The sequence below is a fragment of the Lissotriton helveticus genome, chromosome 7, assembly GCF_964261635.1.
Source record: "Lissotriton helveticus chromosome 7, aLisHel1.1, whole genome shotgun sequence".
Taxonomy (NCBI): Eukaryota; Metazoa; Chordata; class Amphibia; order Caudata; family Salamandridae; genus Lissotriton; species Lissotriton helveticus.
This window is the reverse complement of record NC_136068.1, coordinates 1,600,532,456-1,600,553,810: the sequence shown is the minus strand read 5'-3', so window position 1 is coordinate 1,600,553,810 and position 21,355 is coordinate 1,600,532,456. Positions and strand designations below refer to the sequence as shown.

At 43.7% G+C, this 21,355-nt stretch overlaps 1 protein-coding gene across 1 annotated transcript in view; it reads right to left on the bottom strand.

The window, feature by feature from the left end:
• TSKS (testis specific serine kinase substrate) overlaps positions 1-21,355 on the bottom strand; it is a 398,477-nt gene that overhangs the window by 109,174 nt on the left and 267,948 nt on the right. The window contains exons 5-6 of the mRNA XM_078653750.1: positions 7,273-7,371; positions 2,526-2,609 (exon numbers count right to left, since the gene is read on the bottom strand). Of these exons, the coding sequence (XP_078509876.1) occupies positions 2,526-2,609; positions 7,273-7,371 (183 nt within the window). The remainder of the gene's footprint in view (positions 1-2,525; positions 2,610-7,272; positions 7,372-21,355) is intronic.

Genomic DNA, 21,355 nt, shown 5'->3' with positions numbered 1-21,355 from the left:
GAATGTCTGGGATCCACCCATTTTGCAGTTGACTGTCAAATATGAGATGTCCATCGAAGGCAACTTCGGAATTACTAATTGTGTCTCCAGTTCCATGGTGCGTGCCATCATACAGCAGGTGGCTGAGCATGAGCAGTCACTGTCCACTACTAAAATCTCCATTTTATTTCTGTTGAGAATTAGGCAAATGTTGTCCAGTGCTTAATGTCTATAAGGCAATCTCCTAGATGACTGATGTTATTAGTTGCGACTTAGTCAAATGTAAGGACCAGCTGGGTGCCTTCTCCGTAGAAGAAAGCCTGAACACCATGGGACCGAATCAGCTTCAGGACACAGGGAGAATGCTGTACCCTGTGGCACATCACACCTCAGCTTGGTCTCCAAAGAATGGAATGGAGGGAGACCACCTGGTCATGTCAGACTAGAGCAAGTTTAACCATTCCAAGGCCTGCAGTCCTTAGTTGGTCAACCAGAATGGAATGGTCAACAGTAATTGTCAGTAATTGTAATTGTGACCACATATAATAATTCTGAAGCTTATAAAGCGCATGGTTACACTTACCAGTGTGTCCCCGCGCTGAATAAACCGCTGAGTAACCCGTCCTGGCCTGTTCCTGTGAGGCGCCCAACTCCTGGGCACCCCCCTGGTGAAGCCAGGCATCCTTAGCGATTAGGGCCGGTGTGGAGACTAAGCAAGCTATTGCCCAGAGTTGCAGCATGGGACCCCATGATTAGAGTAGGCACCGTGCCGAGAATTATCGGGTCCACGGACATTTGAGCTCAAGACCCTGCCGCAACGGGAATTGAACCCTGGTCCCGGGCCAGACCTCTGCATCAGGGTCTGCTGCTCTAATCAGTGAGCACACTCCTCCACATTGCCAAGAACTTCAAGGGCTTCAGACTCAGTACTATGTTAAGGGCTTGCATTCAATCCAGTATTTCCTGTGCTTCTAGGAAGTTGGACAGCCACTTCACAAGATGTTTCTCCCTTTCCTTAGTTATTACAGGTAGCAGTGTAATCATGGGAGATAGTGTGTTAATACTACAGTGTCGGAGCTCCATTTTGTAAGCAGCAACGGGACCATGCTGCTTTTGCCTCCCAGAGGACAGGTCATGAGATTACACAGTTGCCCTCCAATCGTAGGCATTAGGGGTTGAAAATCAAATTTCAGACTGTGCAACAACTAGACATTCATGCTATTGTGTGTTATATCAAAGGTAACTATATCTGTAATTTAAACCTGCATCATCCATCAAGAATAAGCCTTGGCTGATTAGACTAACTCTCCCCTGAAAGACTATACCCAAAAAGTATGCTTCTTCGCATTTCAGTGAGCTGTGTGGTGTAGTTCCTAGGATCTGTGGTCCAAGGATAACAAGCAATACCTATCACACTAATTGTCAAGTATGTCAGAGACCCTCAGGTGCTGGCGACCTGGCTTGACTGTGTTCTTTCTGTCAGCTCCTGTCACCAGTCCACTGTCACAGATGCGGAGACAACCATGCACCCCCATGCCAAGGAATGTCCCCTATGCATGGGACTTCTCCCGACAGCTCCCATTGCCAATGCTTTGGGGATATCATTCCATTACTAGTCAAATATTTTTCAGACATCCCCACTATATTTCACTGATGCAGCTGCGTACGGGCTTGAGCTGGTTCTCAGTTGTGCTCCTCCCACGGCACACCCGTTTAAGGAGAGCATCCTCTGTGGAGCTGAGAAACCACAATTAGGATCTAAGCAGCTTCCTCTATACTCACTCAATGGTTTGCCACGTTAAAGCTCTGCCACCTCCATTACCTGTGTATTTGGATCTTCTGGGGCTGCTGATGATGATTGTGCTCATGCAATGGTCCAGTAATAGAGGTGTGTAGAGCCCCCAGGAGCCTGGATTGCTACTGAAATAGTTTCAAACCATAAGTGAGCAGGTGTTCCATGTGATTTCAATGCATGGTTTTCTGTTTTGAGGTGTTGAGTTACAGTATGAATATTAATTTCTTGATCCCCTCAAGCCTTCTTAGTGATACTGCTCAACATTGGATTGTTTTAGAGATGCCAAGGCTAGGGACTATATTTCTGTACTACAGCCAATGCTCCACTCATCATTCTCTCCAGTGTTCCCTGCGCCATCCCCTCGGCTACTACATCTCCCCAGATATCGGACTCAATTATGCCACAGCCCCTTATTCGGGTCCAAGACTAGAATTTTTTTTTCATGTTTGTGAGGTTGTAAATGTCCTCCTCATAAATAGCTCCCCCAGTACACTCTAATCCCTAGCTGTGCTGATCTCGGAGCCAGAGTGTATTGGGAGAAAGGTGCCTTTTCACGCTGATGCCGCCTTCCATCCAGCAATGTGCACTTTGTTTTTTTCTACATCATTGTCACATCCAATAGTCAAAGATTATTTGACCATGGTTAGTCATATAGTGATATGCCTGGGGGTTTGATGTGATGGCTGTAAATTAACAATTGTAATCGAGGTCAGGCTCCTGCATCCTCCGAAGAGGAGTTTCTCATGAATACCTCCAACTGACTGCAATATTGGTCCAGTTCATCTGCTTCCTGGCGTCGCTGCTCCAAGCGGTCACACAGGACTGTACACTCGTCCTGCAAGAGGGAAGACAGGTGACATCAGAGGAGAATGTAATCCATAGAGATGGAGACAGTTCAACATAGACTGCCATTAGGGGCTATGGTAAAGGTATTATGACTTGCTGAGTAGGACCCAGAGGAGGAATATCAGACCTGCTCTGTTGGACCCTTGGTTAACCTTTAGGAGTGGTAGCATAGTCACATTGATGTTGGGTTTAGAGAGAATTGGAAATGATTTGCTGACCTAAGTCATTTGGGCACCTTCTTCAGATGGGTTCTTGTGACACTGCTGAGATATTTCTAGAAGTCATGAATCATTTATTTGGTATTACAAGCACTGATGAACGTAGATTTAGTTCTTGTGATATGGATGCAAAGAGGTGTTTGAGACACACTAGCATAGGGCTATCCTATGAAGGTCCCGGTGGATGAATCCATGTCATATTTTCATGATAACAAGTAACTACGTGAATGAGTTTCATTAAGGGCCACTGTATGTAGGTGTATCTTTTGGGAATATTCTTTAATTCTAGTATGCGTTCAGCCCTTCTCCAGCTAAAATGAACACACCTGTAGTAACAGTGAAAGGTTTCTAGGCTGCAAACCATTAATGCGGTTTACAACTGTGGTTGGGTAAAAAAGGTTTCTTGAATGGTGACTCTGCTTTCCTTTGTTCACATACCTTTTTCTATTAGCAACTATTGGGAACTGCTGTCATCTCAAAATTGGACCAAAACTGCTCCTCAAAGCTGGTCAAATGGCTACAGACAAAACACACATGCCCATCACTCTAATGTTGTCAACCCACTCTGGTGCTGCAGCCTCCATATGCCTGAACCCAGCCCGTCTGTGCCTATCGGCAAGCAAGTAGGCCTGAAGTGGAATGCATCTCCATAAAAACTGTAAACTTTGAGAACAGGAAATAACTTCATTGACAAAGACCACAGAAATAACTGCACAAGTAAAATATCCCTACAATTGACCATTGGTTTTAATGACAAATATGGATAAAAAGAGGTATCTAGTCAGCAACTGGAAGTTTGTTTTCTAGAACATTACAGTGCCGCTGTACATGACAAATTGGGCACATGACGAACAATTTCCTTGGTCCAGTCTAGGAAGAACTTCATAGTCATTTTCTCATCCCCTTAGGCAGAATGTATTCAGCATTAATACAGGCAAATGATCTGCCCCTCAGCAGTGACTGATGAGGGTCCCATAGACATACATTGCCTTCTGAGGAGGGAGCCCGTAGTCATCCCTGAAGCTCGATTCTCATGGTCCACTTCCAATAGCTGGCTGCCACAGGACTGGGGGAAGCTTGCAATATGAAGAGAGCTCTCGGCATATCAGGAATAGGGAGGGAAGCATCCCACTCCATAAGGCTGGTCAAGAGGCCCAATGTCCGCTCTTCTACAGCAAGGGTAAGTTCAATAAGGAACCTGTGGCAGAGGGGCTGCCACCGCTTCTACCGTAGATCTTACTCTAGGTGAGGCTTACATCCAAGGTAGGCTGCACCAAGAGACTCTTAATGTGAAAATCAGACACAGCGCCCAGTCCCGATTGTTCACTAGTGGGATGTGCCCCCAGCCATTACCTGAATTCACCAGAAATGCACCTTCAGGTGTTAGTTCACATTATTAGACAGAGAAGCCTAAAGTCCTGATAGATTAGCTGGCACCACCGGAAACCAACTTGGGGCGAGGAGGACATATAGAGCCCTATAAACTGTTGCCCGGCTGATTGTTCTAATGGATTCACTCAACGTGTGTTGTGTGCACCTGTAGACCAACCTTGTGTTACCAGCCCATAGCCTGAAGACTTCAATAGGACTGCAGTGGGATAACTGCGAATACATGTTCTTCAAATTGGATCTCTGGATCCTACAAGATTACCCCACTGACCATGTGCCAATGAGAAAGATGCTCAGCAAGTCCATCCTGGATCCAGTTCCAGATCACTTAGCAATTGTAAAAACGTGGTGATTTAATTCTGCTTCATCAGGGAGGGCCCCAGAGGGAACTCCTAGCTATCTCACTCAGCGGCATTTAAGATTGCTATGCTTCACTTTGATCTGTCTTTTATTTCTGGACCACACTTCCTGCTGCAAGAGCCCATCCACCTTTTTCTTTATCCTATACTTGGGTTATCAAGACGTGTTCCACCTCCTACACTATTACCATCGACCACTGAGAAGTCTTCCTTCATTATCACCTGTTATAGGTGTTGAGGCATGACCTCAACACCTATAACCTTGCTCAGTCTCTCATGACACCTCCTCCTTCTTTAAGGGCCAATGTATGTATGTTTATTATGGTTCCTAGGATTTATATGGTACTCAAATGTGGTGCTTATGGTATTGTTTTTTGTCAGAATTGTTACCATACACACTATTCTAGTTGCTGTGCCCCATCTATACCACATCCTCTGCCCCATAGAGGATATGACCCAGAGGTGAGGCCCACCCCACCCCACACATACACATATCCAACACCAAAGTCACGGGAAGTCACTTATCGTCATTCCTGTTGCTTCTAACTAACCCGATTCATGTTTCTTGTTCTTTGTTGGGCCAGTCACCCTCAGAAACAATACCAAGTGAGGTCTAGTATCCTGGTACAAAATTAGAAAGAAAACCTCTTGATTCATGGAATAAAATGAGAAACCTTCCAGAATAAATAATGGGTAAATGCGGAGATCTGCCTCCAGTCCAGTGAAACATCTGTACAGTTCAGGAGATGATAGGGAGTTAAGTTCACTAACTTCCTTATCTGGGGTTAAGAGGTATAGTTACTGAGAAGCTGATTTTCCTAGTCAGATATGTTTGATTGCTGGAAACTCTGAGATAGTAGGAAATTCACAGTTATCTCTAATTATCAGAGTAATACATGTATTTTTGTAAAAACGAATGGTCTCAAAATAACTTTTAAGGTCTAGGAAACATCCCAAATAAAAAATATGATTTGACACTCTCATGGAACACAAGCTGAGTAGGAGTCCCCCCACCCCACCCCCGGGACAGTTCCAGCATTCTCTTTCTAGCAAAAGTCCATGTGTCCGATTAATCTGAACCGTTGAGTCCATACTGCGGTTAAAGCCAGGTGGGTAATTATAAGGCCTGTTCACTGGGTCCTGGGACAATCGGTGGTTGCCAATCATCATCGGTGGTAGGTACTGACATTGACCACTAAGTACTTAGGTGAAGTAATTAAAGCTTACTCCAGCAGGAGCTAACAGGTTTGTATCTCAGATACACTATGACACGGTAATCACACACAAACTATGCTCAGTCCAAGGTGATCTACTCTACAAAGGCCTTACCGTTAAGTTGACATCCATGTTGTATCTTCTTCAGTACGAACATTGTAATCTGGGTTGAGGTCAATTCCCACACTAGGCTTTGGATTTAAAAAATTGAACGCTAAGGATCTGCCTTTGGAGGCCACAGGGGCAGCTCAGAATAAAGGCTGTACTGATGGAGTAGACCCTTGTTAATTACTTTACAGACCTCAGGACTGAAATATTCACGCAGACTGGGGCCTCCTATGCAGACAGGCAACACCCATTGCCCCTTAAGCAGTTGTCTTTTTCTCCAGCCTTTCATCTGTAGGAGCCAGTTTGCAATGGTAACAACAGGGGACATGCCCTTTGCAAAATGCCAGAGGTGCTAAGGCCATGCCACGAAAAAGCAACCAGAAGATGGAAAACCAGCTTAGCGGGCTGGGCTGAAGCATATATGTGCATGGTCTTGGCAGTACACTGGTTTTAAGTTTTAAATAGTTTTGAGAATTTATTTACAGTCCTACTTCAAGTCAACAGCAGTTCCTGAGGTTGGAAATAGAGAATGCTCTTTTGGTAGGTTGTAAAGCACGTTATGCAGTTTTGGGGGTGCCACAATGTGATGGCGGCAGAAAAAAATAAAAAGAAGGGCTAGGGCAGAGGATGGTCATCTCCAAAATGTTTATACTGGACTGGTTGGTGGAGCAATTGTGCAATAATGTTTTCTAACCTTATCAAACCTAGGGTGTCGGTTGGTTACAGGGGTGTGTAAGAATGCAAGCTCCTTGGGATGGTGTCAAAGTGAATGTTTTGTGAGATGGTATCATTTATTTGCAAAGGTGAATACATACTGAGGACCCTGCCTGAGGCTGCGAAACTCAGTCTCTTCATAATGTATAATGTGGTCTTTGACTAAAGGAATATAGTGGGGTGGTCCTGAGGCAACATAGGGGCCTTGAGTGCATTAATAAGAGACTGATTATCTGTATTATCCTATGCTGACCTACTGGATCTTTGACTGCCTGGGAGCAGTGAGTGCCTGAACACGTGAGTGAGTGCTCAAATGGGGTCCACCTCATCAGGACGGCACAAGCGTCAGAGGAAGGATGTGGTATTAGAGTCTGTGGGTGCGCTGGGATTATTTGCCGAGCACTGTCTCTATGAAACTCGCATTTGCTCTGTTTGGCTAAAAGAGAGAAACAGGATAAGCTACAGGCACTCAGAAACTTCTAGTGTGGTAACTGAGAGACTGGGTCTTCATGCCGGCTGGTGCTAGGTGTTCAAGATCTTGGCCTGCCAAGAGGAGAGTGAGTGAGGTATTAAGCAAGTGAATGGATGAATGTTAAGTTTCTATCAAGATAAGAGTGTTAATTATCATAGTAAAGTATTGGAGACGGACCTGCAGCAATTTAACATTCCGGTTGATTTTGCTGGTCTTCCTCTTCAGGTCGGTGACAGAATCCTTGGTTCTTCCTAGGCCGGAGCTCCTCACTTCCTCCTTGAACACAGAAGAGAACGTCAGATCCCTAGCAATTTATCACATTTACCCAGTCTTCCTAAAGATAGGTGCTAACAGTTATGCTCTGGTGAACTGAAGCGATGGGGCGCGGCAACCAAAACCTGCAGCCCAATATATTTGCATAAGAAGTGCTTTAAAAGTAAGGATACAGTGTAATTTAGAGACAAAATTAAGATCAATAATATTGACCTATATATAGCGCATCCACTACATTGTCAAGGTAAAGAGATAATTGCTTCCACATCTACTTATCTTGCAATGCTGTGGCTAGGTGACTGTAGTGGATGTGATACAATTGTCATATACTGCATGTGATATACCACCACGTTGAGGAGAACTAATTTAGGAATTAGAACTATATATATATATATATATACATACATACATACATACATATATATATATATATTTTTTTTTTTGCACCAACTCCTCCAAGTTTCACGAAGGAAAACTAAGCCTTGTGGGGTTTTGAAATTATTTATTCTTTTCAGCCACTTGTCAAATGCGTTTCAAGTGCGTTGCACCCTTGTTCACTGACGGTCGGTGAACAAGGGTGCAACACACTCAAAACTTGGAAAAGTAGGTGCAAAAAAGTAACGGGACCAACTTCCATGGGGTCCCCTGACAACGAAGCAGCTCTCGATTAGGAGGTGGCAAATTTTCCATAGCAAGAGCATTTTTTGATTAGAGCTGTTTGGCGACTCTTCACAAAACTTTCCAAAAAAACGTTATTCCACCTCAGTTCATTCTTGGAAAGATTTGCTGTCATCCGTGAAGCGGGGGCCAAGAAAAAAGGAGGGTCCCAAAATATAAAATCCCCATGCATTTTCTGTAGACTTCTATAAGACGGGCTACGGCAAAACAAAAACTCATGAACGAAATTACACCAAATGTGGTAGGAACCTAGATCTTGGTCAGCAGATTGTGCTTTTTGTGATTTGGTGTACATCCAGTCAGTAGTTTTTTGAGAAATTTAGAGTTAAAACATAAATGCATATGTTGTCAGCTGGGTCTACGAGAATCTCAATGGTCTCTTGAGGTAGGGCCAGTTTGAAAATAGAGAGTTCAGATTGGCCCAGGGAGCTTTATTTCCTTTGGGCCATCTTACTCCCGCAGGAGTCAGGCTCCCGCGAGCTCTCAGATTGGCTGCCAGCAATATGAGAATAATGTTGCTGCAGCCATGTGCATCTTTTACTTCCTTTCCCTAGGTGCACCGGGTACGCCCAGACGTGGGTCCGGGCTCACTGTGCCACTGGATTCAAGCTAGTCTGGCTGATGAGTTGTGATACCCCGAAACCGGTCCCAGGATGCTTGTTTCCGGTCCAAGGAGGACCTGGCTTGGCAGTTCGGGCTGGACTGTTCCCATGAGACACAGGGTCAAGGCTGATGGGCATATGGCTGGGTCTAAACTGGGGTGGCATGCTGAGCTAAAGAACGATGGATTTAACCCAGATCACTTGATTGGGGTTGGATGTTTGATTTGGTCTGCATTCCTTTATATATATATATATATATATATATATATATATATATATATATTCCACAAGAGTTGCCTGCTGAACAGATGGAAGCCACACACAAAGGTTGAACTTCCGCCACATTTATTCGAGGAGGGAGGCAGCATGGGGGAAACACAGCATACAGCAAAGTACAAGTCCTGCCTGCCGCGGTTCGTGCACCAAGCACTTACTCAAAGGTACCGGACATTTAACAGGAAATTGCACGATGATTTCGCAGCACCACAATGACGAAACTCCGCCCTGATATCCACCTGGATTTCAGTTGGACAATTGAACCAGCATGGGTTTGAGCGCCGCTGCAGAACCCACTGTGGTGTGAATTAGATTATTGGGACTTGTCACGATAGCGCACTTGTGAAAATATTGGCACCACAAGTACCATCGGGCCACGGGGTTGGCCACGCCCATCAGGGCGGAGTTTCGTCATTGTGGTGCTGCGAAATCATCGTGCAATTTCCTGTTCAATGTCCGGTGCCTTTGAGGAAGTGCTTGGTGCACGAAACGCGTCAGGCAGGACTTGAACTTTGCTGTATGCTGTGTTTCCCCCATGCTGCCTCCCTCCTCGAATAAATGTGGCGGAAGTTCAATCTTTGTGTGTGCACCAAATTTGGCAAAAAGGTAGCCCTTGGTTCGGAAGGAGACCTTTTTCTTTTAAATGTTGTTAATCTGTTCAGTAGTTCATGAGAAATTAGAAAAAGAAAACGTTTCGATATCTGTGGCGCGGTGGGTTCGCGAACCCTCCCGAACACGAGCTTTATTCTCATTGGCTGCTAACACTTCAAACCAGGAACTGTTGACAGCCATTTCTCGGTTACCGAGTCAGAAGAAATCTGTTAAAAAAAGTATGAAAAGCAAGAAAAGGGGGCAGGGTAGGAACACCCTTACCGCCTAGGCCTGCCCAATTATTATTTTTATTAAAATACAAGTCGCGCAGTGTGCGCGACTCCGAGCAAGAAAATACATTTAAAAAAATGGGTGTGGGGTTATTACATAACGGGTGGGGGGGAATGGGGGCTCCCCCAAGCCCTGCGGACCACCACCTCCCCGGGGAACTAAAAATTGACCCCCAAGCCCGAGAAACACCACCTCCCCGGGGCTTTAGAAATGTTGGTTAGGGAGCTGCGTTACTCCCCTCCAGGAGCCCATAGTGGCCCTGGGGACCGGTACCTTCCAGGGCCGGCTCCTGCAATGTTCGGGGGTGCTTACCCCCGGGACATTGCTGTTTGCTATGACGGGGCGGGAGCATGGCTCCCGCCCTCACATAGCAATTGCTGCTTTGCTTGCTTGACGCGAGAGCAGGATAACCTGCTCTTGCTTCAATGAAGCAAAGCAGGATTGCTTTTGGGCAAGGGGAGCTGCTTGTGAGCAGCTTCCCTTGCTCAAAAGCAATGTCGTCTCCCGCAGGAGGTGGGGAGCCGGTGGGACCGTGGGGGCATTGGGGCTCCCCCCCCCCCATGATCTCCAACTGTGAGGCTAAGCCCCAGGGGATGGGGTACCAGGGGCCAAAAGTGGCCCGGGAGGGCCACGCGGTCCCCCTCCCTTTAAAAAAAAAAGAAAAAATAGTTTTGGGCAAGCCCCAGGGAATGGGGTTCCCGGGGCACATATAAATTAGGGGTTGGCGGAATTTGCGTAATCGCGTTACGCAAATCTCCGCAAAATGGTAAAAAATCTCTGAGAGCACGCAGAATTTCCGAGAACACGCGGAATTGCTTGTTCGCGATGCTCTTTTCATGTTTGCAATTGCTGTTTGCGTGCTCGAGGGGATATATCTTGCTAACACGCATTTCGAGAACACAAACAAGCAAAAAAATTTCGCAATGCCGCAGAATGCAGAATTTCGAGCAATTTCGCATTTTCCGCGGAACGCGAAATTACCCAAATTTAGCAAATTCCGCAACCGGAAAGGAATTTACCGCCCAGGCCTAATATAAATGAATGGAAGTGGACGGTTTTTATTTTCCGCCAAAGTTTGGAGTCGCGTCCCTAGTGCGGCGCTCAGCGTGGCCCCCTAGTGTGAACGCGATGGATGCGCGGCCCCCAGTGTGAACACGATGGGTGCGCGGCTCCCAGCCCAGCCCCCTAGTGTGAATGCGATGGATGCGTGGCTTCCAGTGTGAACGCGATGGGTGAGCGGCTCCCAGCGCGGCCCCCTAGTGTGAAAGTGATGGGTGCGTGGCTTCCAGCGTGCCCCTAGTGTGAACGCGATGGGTGGGTGACTCCTTTAGTCACGCTGGGTGTGCATCTCCAAGCAAAAATAATTACGATTTTTTTTATATAAAACTAGGTTATATGTTGGGTTATTGGGTGGCTCTAAAAAGAGGCCTTGTTTTCATTGGGAAATTGTTGTAGCTACATGTAAGTGTTGATGCAGCGCTTCAGGTTATTGAGAAACACTCTGTTGCCTTGGTCAGTGAAGTGTACTCCATCCCTTCTGTAGATGCCATCCATATGGAAATGTAGATTGTTGTTATAGATGGACTCCATCCTATGGTCTCCCAGGGAAGCAGAAACAGCTTTATTGACATTTTTTCTAGATTTCTCAATCTGAGGACAACATTGATTGGACCACTTCCATTTCTGTCTTTGACAGTGCACAATCATGAGGTCAGGGGGTTGGAGGTTTTAACCAAAAGCATTCATTGATGCCACTTTAATCCTCTCTATCCAACCCATTTAATGTCTACATTTTGCAAAGCTAGGTCTTTGTCAATACCTCTGCGTTCAGCATACCTTTTGCACCAGAAAACATAGCTGTGCCCAACAATCCACACAGAAAGCATCTTGAAGGGATGTCTGTAAGTAATCAAAAGATGTCTGTAGCAGAGGTAGTCAGTTGGTAGAATGAGAGGTATCTAAAATGGTGGAGAATATGCTGTTTTTAAGAAAGTAGAGAATTGATTGGCTGTTTAAGAACATTGTACATTTAAAAATAGGGTGCATTTTACTTTGTTTAAAAAGCATTTTTCTTATTGGTCAATAAAAAAAGTTTGAAAGGTACAGTAGAAAGGATAAGGTCATGTTTTGCAACGCCAACCACACCTGCTATTTGCATTTGCAACATTGTTATGTTAGGTTTTTTTTGTAAAGAGCACGTACGCCCATGGGCTTCATGGCGCTGTAGAATTAGGAACCTAACACAACAACTTACTGAAAATAAGCCTGTCTGAACAGCCAAGTTTTATAAGAACGTCTAAAAGTTAGAAAGTCTGGGCTGAGCCTAAGGGAAAGTGGTAGGGAGTTCCATAGGACAGCAGCTAAGTAATGGAAACAGCTGCCGCCCTGACGCTTTCTCCTGTAAGAGGGAACAACCAGCAAGTCTTTATTGATGGATCTAAGATTGCGAGTGGGCTTGTATTTGGAGACCAACTGATTGATGAACTGAGGCCCTATGTTTTGTAGACTCTTGTATATGATACAGCCGGACTTAAACATGATTCTTTGAGATACAGGCAGCCAGTGTAATTGTTCTAGGCCAGGCCTGATGGAACACCGCCTAGGTTGTTTAACAACAAGTCTGGCAGCCTGGTTCTGCACTAGTTGGAGTCTTTTTAAAAGGCCAGATGGAAGGCCCAGGTACAGACTATTAGAAAAGTCCAGCCTGGAGAGTACCAGTGCGATGGTGACCTGGACAAGGGCTGAGTATGTCAGAAATTGTGCAATCTTTTTTATTTTCCTAATCTGGTAAAAACTAGCAGAAACAACTGCTCCGACTTGAGCTTTTAATGAAAGATCCGGTGCAAGTGTAATACCCAAGCTCTTCACTGAAGAAGCAGGGACTGGGGCAGGACCAAGGCTCAAAGGCCAATAATGAGGGCCCCAGCTGATACTGCTGTCCCCGGGAAGAATTAACTCGGTTTTACCCGGGTTGAGCTTGAGGTGGTTTAATCTCATCCAGCGTTGTATCATAAGCATAGTTTGGTGAAAGTGGGTGACTGAATCAGGAGTATTCAGAGGGAAAATTAGCTGTAAATCGTCAGCATAATTAAAGATTGTGACATTGAATTGTTTTAGAAGGTGAAGGAGGGGGCGCAAATACAAATTGAAAAGCAAAGGGGAAAGTGAGGATCCCTGTGGGACCCCACAAGTGGAGGTGGTTCTTGAAGCAGTGAAAGGCCCTAAGCGAACCGCTTGAGTGCGGTTCGAGATAAAGGAAGTGAGCCACTCAAGGGCAGCGCCCCTGAGGCCGGCCTGCTCGACACGGCTAATTAGAATAGAAAAATCAACCGCGTCGAACGCGGCCGACAAATCAAGGAGAACCAGTGCCTGGTGGATGCCTTTATCCGCATTTGATCTTAATGTGTTTTGAACGGCCAAAATGACAGATTCCGTCGAGTGACAGGGACGGAAACCTGCTTGGTTAGTTTCAAGATAGTCACTATCCTCTATAAATTTGGAAAAAGATGTGGAGATGTGCGCTTCCAATATCTTCGACAAATATGGAAGTAGAGAGATTGGTCTATAGTTGACCAAGGCTTGAGGATCAGCCCCAGGTTTTTTTAATAGAGGAATAAGGAGGGCCTGTTTGAATCGGGGGGGGGGGCATGCCACTCACCAGTGAGGAATTCAGTACAGATAGAATAGTTTGAGGCAAGGTTTGTCCTATTTCTCTATATATATGTGGAGGACAAACATCCTCAGGGGAGCCTGATTTGACTCGGGTAAGCAGTTGGGACAGCAATTTGTTGTCAATTGATGGGAAACTTCAAGTGTATGAGGATTGAAAAAAGCGTCCTCCAATGAAGGAGGGACCGGGGAGTTGATAATGCCTTGTTTTATATCCAGAATTTTATTGATAAAGAATGTGTTTAAAGAATCGCACATATCTTGAGTGGGGACAACAGGAGGAACAGTTCTATCGCTGTCACACAACTCGTTCACCATCTTAAAGATATCTTTGCTTTTGTTTTGCGAATTTGCAATAAGCTCAGAGAAATAAGTGGTTTTCTGTGACGAGATGGATTTTTGATACTCTTTGCGAGCAGCGCGGTAGTTCTCCCTATCCTGCTTAGAATAGTTAGATCTCCAGATCCGTTCTTTTTTACGGACTGCAAGTTTTTCCGCCTACAATTGTGGGGTAAACCATCTGTGTGTGTTATTCGGGCGGGAGCGGGGAGGGAGAGTCCATGGGGCGTGCAGATCTGCAGCACCTCCAATCCAATGGAAAATAGATTCCTCCATCTCGTCTGGACTACCTACAATAGAAGGTAAGGTTGTAGTTAGCGAGTGTAGAAAATCAGGAGTACTGATACTCTTCCATTTCCTAATTTTCCCCAGTTTCTGGGGTCTCAAGGCCTTGTCACAGCTCGCCAAAACGGTGAATTGGATGAGGTAGTGGTCTGACCAGATACATGGTTCGGCGACCAACGTGGATATATTAAGGTCATAGGACCATACCTGGTCAAGGCTGTGACCCTTCCGGTGAGTGGAAGACTCAATGTGCTGGCATAGGTTAAGGTCTTTTAGTTCTCCTGCTTGAGCATCTACTTCTACTGCGTCGAACCAAAGGTTAAAATCCCCTAAGAGAAGGGTTTTAGAATAAGTTGTAACCAGTGGGGCAAGTTGCTCCGCTAGGGCTGAGGGAAAAGCAGGCATGGAAGAGGGGGGACGGTAAATTAAAACAGTTAAAATAGCGCCACAGTCCGTATCAATTTTGAAGACAAGGTTTTCAATGCCTGGCAATTCAAGTGAGGGTAACAGTAGGGGTTTAAGGGAGTTCTTGAAAATGGCGGCAACTCCGCCACCTCTCTTGCCTGAGGGGCGGTTCACAGCAAAAATATAGTAGTCGCCAGGAAGAGTGGCCAGAATATCAGGTAGGGAGTCCTGGGTTAGCCAGGTCTCCGTCAGGTACAATACATCTGGTTTTTCCTCCGTGAGTAATAGAAACAAATCTGTTTGATGTTGTACCATAGAGCGCGTATTAAGGTACATACAATTAAGGGTCTTGGTGAGGGGCATAGGTGGAGTTTTGCCGACATGCCGGGGGGTCTCGGGGGGTAGCTCAGGCACTACAAATGTGTGCGAGGCAATGCCGTAAGTGCTAATGCGTTTACGTACATAAGGGACAACGATAGGGCATAGATGGTCGGGTGGTCAGAGCCTGAAGTTGCAAGCTCGAATAAGCATATTTTTGGGCATGGTGCCTGGCCCCTGGCTCCGGACGTGTGCGGACGGGCGCAGACGGGCTTGGCTTAGGCACGGCTTCGGTGCGCAACCGGCGCGCCCGCTGCGCCAGCCCGCTGCGCCGTCTGGTCCCTAGGCACATTATATAGGTGGAAGGAGGAGGGAGAGCTCATTAGGCGTCGCGCATCTAAGAAATGAAGCCTAAATACCCTGGGAGGGCGGGAGGAAGGCGCGACTAGAGCGCTCCTCCTGCCTGACCCAAGATGGCGCCCACCGCCGCCGATTATCGGTCCAAGGCGGCTGGGCAAAGTAAAGAAGAGGTGGATAGCGTGTTAGTGTGCCTGGCAATTATTATTTCCCCTAATCTTCAGAAAAGCCCCCAGAGTTCAGAGAACACAGAAATGCTCCGCAAGTTAAAAAGTTAAAAATAGTACACAGCAATAATTCGGAACAGGTAAAAGCAGTTTAAGTTGTTCGAAAGGCTCGCAGCCCTAGGTACTCCCTCTAGGGAGAGCTCATTAGGCGTCGCGCATCTAAGAAATGAAGCCTAAATACCCTGGGAGGGCGGGAGGAAGGCGCGACTAGAGCGCTCCTCCTGCCTGACCCAAGATGGCGCCCACCGCCGCCGATTATCGGTCCAAGGCGGCTGGGCAAAGTAAAGAAGAGGTGGATAGCGTGTTAGTGTGCCTGGCAATTATTATTTCCCCTAATCTTCAGAAAAGCCCCCCAGAGTTCAGAGAACACAGAAATGCTCCGCAAGTTAAAAAGTTAAAAATAGTACACAGCAATAATTCGGAACAGGTAAAAGCAGTTTAAGTTGTTCGAAAGGCTCGCAGCCCTAGGTACTCCCTCTAGGGAGAGCTCATTGTGTGGTGAACTTGAAAATATGGTGCCCTTGTGACCTGTCAGTTAAGTTGAATTTTCCATGAACTGTTACTATGGAAACTGGCATTAAGCAGAATGGGGGAAGAAGTCAGTTACTAAGGGTTATTATGTGTAACCAATGGAAATGTGTTTTACAATTTAAAAAACTCTGGGAAGCAATGTTATTTGTTACTTATGTGTATTTGTATGGAGAAAGAGAGGTAAACCTTGCCATTACTGGTTTTACCTTGCTGAGTCTGGTGCATTATATTGATTGTGTGTAAAAGAAAATCCTGTCAGAGTTTGTAAGATTTACAGGAGTCGTGCACCCGGCACAACCTCATACGTACGTGACATTACACGGGCCGGACTCTGCGCACCAGTCGCATATCAAACGCGCATCCTCCACAACTTTACCAGTATGGGGGCTTGAACCCGCGCACACACCACGGTAGGTACACGATCGGTAGGCGACTCCACTTTTTTGCAACAATTTTTTTTATATATATATATATATATATATATATATATATATATATATATATATATATATATATATTTTCACTGAAAAAACCATAGGTTTCAGGAGTTATATAGTTAGGAATTAGTTTTTAAAAAACTTTTGAAATTCACTCAAAAAACTATACGTTTTAGTGGTGTTATAGTTAGCTATCACGGAAGCCACGGACGGAGGAGGAAGCACAACGAGGCTGGGGGTTGATTGGACCCTCAAATACCCTTCGCTCTAGAGTTGGCTCATGGGGCATTGTTCCTCACCTTGCTAAGCATACTACATCAGTATCTTAGCATTAGCAAGGGAAGTGTATTAATATAAACTGTATATTTATACACATTGATAAATAAGATCACCACCACACTTCTTTGTACATACACTTTATTGTGGAGAAACATTAGTGAGTGACAGGGGGATCTGTCACCAGTCCTGACGAAGGGGCATGGCGCCCCGAAACATGTTGACCCGCACAGGAAAGTAAGCCCATTAACCCGCTTATCCTTTCCGACACCACTTTTTTTAATAATACCAGCCAGTGTTTATTAAATAGTTTTTTCTATCACCAGGCCAGGTATTTTTTAACATCACCTTTTCATCACCCCTGACCCCACTGACACTCACTCAAATTCACTCACATAGCACCCACATTTAAAGGTGCTCCAGCGTAGTCGCTTGTCGCAGCACTGCCCCGTCCGGCAGCCGGGCGGGAAGACCCCGATGATGAAGCATGACACCAAGGGCCCTTTTGGTGTGTGAGGGGTATTTTAACACATTGTGTGTATTCCATAGACAACAGGATACACACCGATCCTCTTAGAGGTGGACCTTTCTGATTACTGTTACTTTCGCAAGAGGAGGACGTGCCCACCTCGGTGCCACACAGCACCACCTCTTCCTTCCCCTTTTTTGATTTCCTTGTTATAGTTACCTGGACATTTTACTCATACAAAACCAATGAAATTGCTCATATATAGTTAGTTGTACTAACTATATTTCGCGCACCTGCAATCCACTGCTGATGATGTCACATATTAGATCATTCATGACATGGTCAGTGACATCACTGATGACATCTCAAATGACATCACTGATGACATCACTGATGACATCATCCAGTGAATGTGGTTTGCTTCGTTATTTAAATATGCATTATATATATAGCAATTTACATTGAAGAATGAGTGGATATATATAAATAAATATTTGGATGGAGGATTTAGTAGCAGTGTAATTGACTGTTTACTTGACCAATTTATAATGTCTCACTAAATATAGTGGATAGTGACTAAACTGTGTGAATATCTGTATCACTTTGTCAGTTGTTGTGTAAACTAATTCTACAGTTGGTTACTAGCTATGTGAAAGTCTATATTAGTTATTGATTAGTTGACTGAGTATTTGTGTGGGAGTGTGAAAGTGTGTGTGGTTCGGTGGGGGGTGTGTGACTGTCCAAAAATGTGTGAATAGTTGATTCAGTAGATATATGAAGTTAAAACTACATGTTCTAACAGTTTGGGTGAGGGAATCTCTTTATGGGTGTGGTGATGAGCAAATATATTTCTCAAAGGTACAGGTCCAACAAACTAGAAAAATAAAAGGCAGTGTATGTGTCAGTTGTTGTATATAAATAAGTATACATAAGACACAATGATTGTGTGAGTGACTGTATGGATAACTGTATACTTGTAATAATGATTTTATAATTCACTAAGTATGACTTACTATCTAAATGAATAGAAGAAGTGGTGTTTGTATAAGTGTTTTGCTAAGTAAATATGTAAGTATGATCCATTGTTTGCATAAGTGAGTAGGATGACTTCATATGTGAACAGGATGCGTGCTGTTGTTTAATGTCGATATAGATGTATAAGTAATTTTGAAAGTGTTCTATTGTTCATTGACAGCATGTATGAGTGAATCCATAGGTAAGTTATTAGATGTGTGTATACATCTATGAATCACTGAGTGGATTTTTAGATACTTGTATTGCTGTGACAATGGATTTAAATATGATACTCTGTATTTTACAAACAGTGATGAAAAATTGTAATAGTGTATGAAAAGGTGTATGTGATTGTCACGTGGATGATGTCATCAGTGATGTCATCAGTGATGTCATTTGAGATGTCATCAGTGATGTCATGTCATGAATGATCTAATATGTGACATCATCAGCAGTGGATTGCGGGTGCGCGAAATATAGTTAGTACAACTAACTATATAGGAGCAATTTCATTGGTTTTGTATGAGTAAAATGTCCAGCTAACTATAACACCACTAAAACTTATAGTTTTTCGAGTGAATTTCAAAGGTTTTTTAAAAACGAATTCCTAGCTATATAACTCCTGAAACCTATGTTTTTTTCAGTGAATTTCAAAGGTTTTTTAAAATGCTAATTCCTAACTATATAAGGCCTGAAACCTATGGTTTTTTCAGTGAATTTCAAAGGTTTTTTAAATGCTGATTCCTAACTATATAAGGCCTGAAACCTATGGTTTTTTCAGTGAATTTTAAAGGTTTTTTAAATGCTAATTCCTAACTATATAAGGCCTGAAACCTATGGTTTTTTCAGTGAATTTCAAATGTTTTTTAAATGCTAATTCCTAACTATATAAGGCCTGAAACCTATGGTTTTTAAAAAAAATTGATTGGTTAACTGGCTTATTAAGTGTATCTTAGTGAATACATATATTAGCGAGTAATGTTTAAATATTTAAATATATGCATGAGTGATGTAATATGTGACGTCATCAGCAGTGCATTGCAGACGTGCAGGTTATAGTGAGTCCAACTAACTATAACGTGGGAATTTCAATGGTTTTATGCGAGTAAAATTTCCAGCTAACTATAACTGGTGTGAAACCTATGTTTTTTTCAGTGAATTTCAAAGGTTTTTTAAATGCTAATTCCTAACTATAACTGGTGTGTAACCTATGGTTTTTTTCAGTGAATATATATATATATATATAACATTTCTATGGCAAAATGAAACCCCTCATTTTGTTCCTTTTCAAATTAAATGTATTAAGTGTTACCACTTTATTCCAATCAAGATGACTTGAGGTGTGCCATACTTTTGTCATAAGTAAGACTGTTAGCGTTCTAGTTGTTCTTTAGAACACTCTGGGACATTCTGTCATTGGGCTATAGTTGGGCTACATCTGGCTGATATTTGGGCTACATTTGGGCTCTTTTGTCTCTGGTGGCCATCTTGGGAGACTGCATATCAGAATTTTTTTAATGAAATATAAGAGGATTTGAGAAGTCACTCAAAATGTGCCCTAATTTTTCTTTCTTCAGCACTAATCATAATTTCTATGGCAAAATGAACCCCCTCATTTTGTTCCTTTGCAAATTAAATGTTTTAAGTGTTAACACTTTATTCCAATCAAGATGACTTCAGGTGTGCCATACTTTTGTCATAAGTAAGACTGTTAGCGCTCTAGTTGTTCTTTAGAACACTCTGGGACATTCTGTCATTGGGCTATAGTTGGGCTACATCTGGCTGATATTTGGGCTACATTTGGTTTTTTTTTGTCTCTGGTGGCCATCTTTGGGCTACATTGGGCTACATTTGGGCTCTAACATATATATAGCCCAATGTAGCCCAATATATATTTTTTCAAAGTTAATTTTCGTAAAAACCACGGGAGCACATATCTTGAGACATAGCAAAGGCACATCGGGCTACCAGTCCCTACAATTTTGCCAAGTTTGGTGGAAAACCATTCAGCCGTTCGGGCTAAAAGTGAGTACAACCGCCCTATGGAAATTAACATGGGGAAAACACGTTTTGGGACCCCCTTTTATCTCGGCCCCCGCTTGACGAATCCCCCCCAAACGTTCAGGGAAGGAGCGGAGCGCCGCGAGGCAAAGTTAAGGAAAATTTCAGGAAGATTCCTCAACCGGCGCCAAAGTTATTCCCAATAGAATGTTGCGATTTCCCTATGAAAAACAATCCTAACTATATATACCTACTGGCTCTCGCCAGTAGGTAATATATATATATATATATATATATATATATATATATATATATATATATATATTTTTTTTTTTTTAGAAAAGAAAAACATTATTTTTACAACTAATAAAAACGAATGTAAAAATATTTTTAACATATAACAGTTACAAAAACTCATTAAAAAAACCTTTGAAATTCACTGAAAAAAACAAAGGTTAAGGAGACGTTATAGTTAGAAATCTGCATTTTAAAAACCTTTGACATTCACTGAAAAAACCATAGGTTTCAGGCTCTTTACAGTTAGAAATTAGTATTTAAAAGAACCTTAGAACGTCACTGAAAAAACCCAGGTTTCAGGGACGTTCTAATTAGTTCGACATTTCATTCATACAAAACCAGAGAAATTCAGCCGCTATAGTTAGTTCAGCTAACTATAACTCTCACCCCCGCAATGCACTGCTGATGACGTCACATATTACATCATTCATGACATGTCAGTGCATCACTGATGACATCGACATCTCAAATGATATCACAGATTTATTTTATTTATTTATTTATTTTTTTATAGAGTGCGAACCAGACCCATGAGGGTATCAGAGCGCTTTACAGTAGTATCGGGAGGGATAACAGGACAAAAAGGGGGGGGGGGTAGAAGGGATAGGGAACACATAGAAAGATACAGTACATGGCAAGACAAACAATCATAATATCCGACTACCTATTGGGATAGGAACAAAATGATACAATAAGCTAGAAAAGCAGTCTCAGCACCCTGGAAGATTATTCGGAAGAGCAGGGTGGGTAACAAAAGGAGAGGGGGCCAGGGATAATGCCGTAACAATAGGTAAAGTTAGGTTACAGAGGAGAATGTAACATGAGCAGTAGGAGAGTAATTTGCCCATTAGGAAAGTTTTGGTCCCCTTTTTGAAGTGAGCTAGAGACGGTATTCTTCTGATGGCGGGCGGGAGTGAGTTCCAT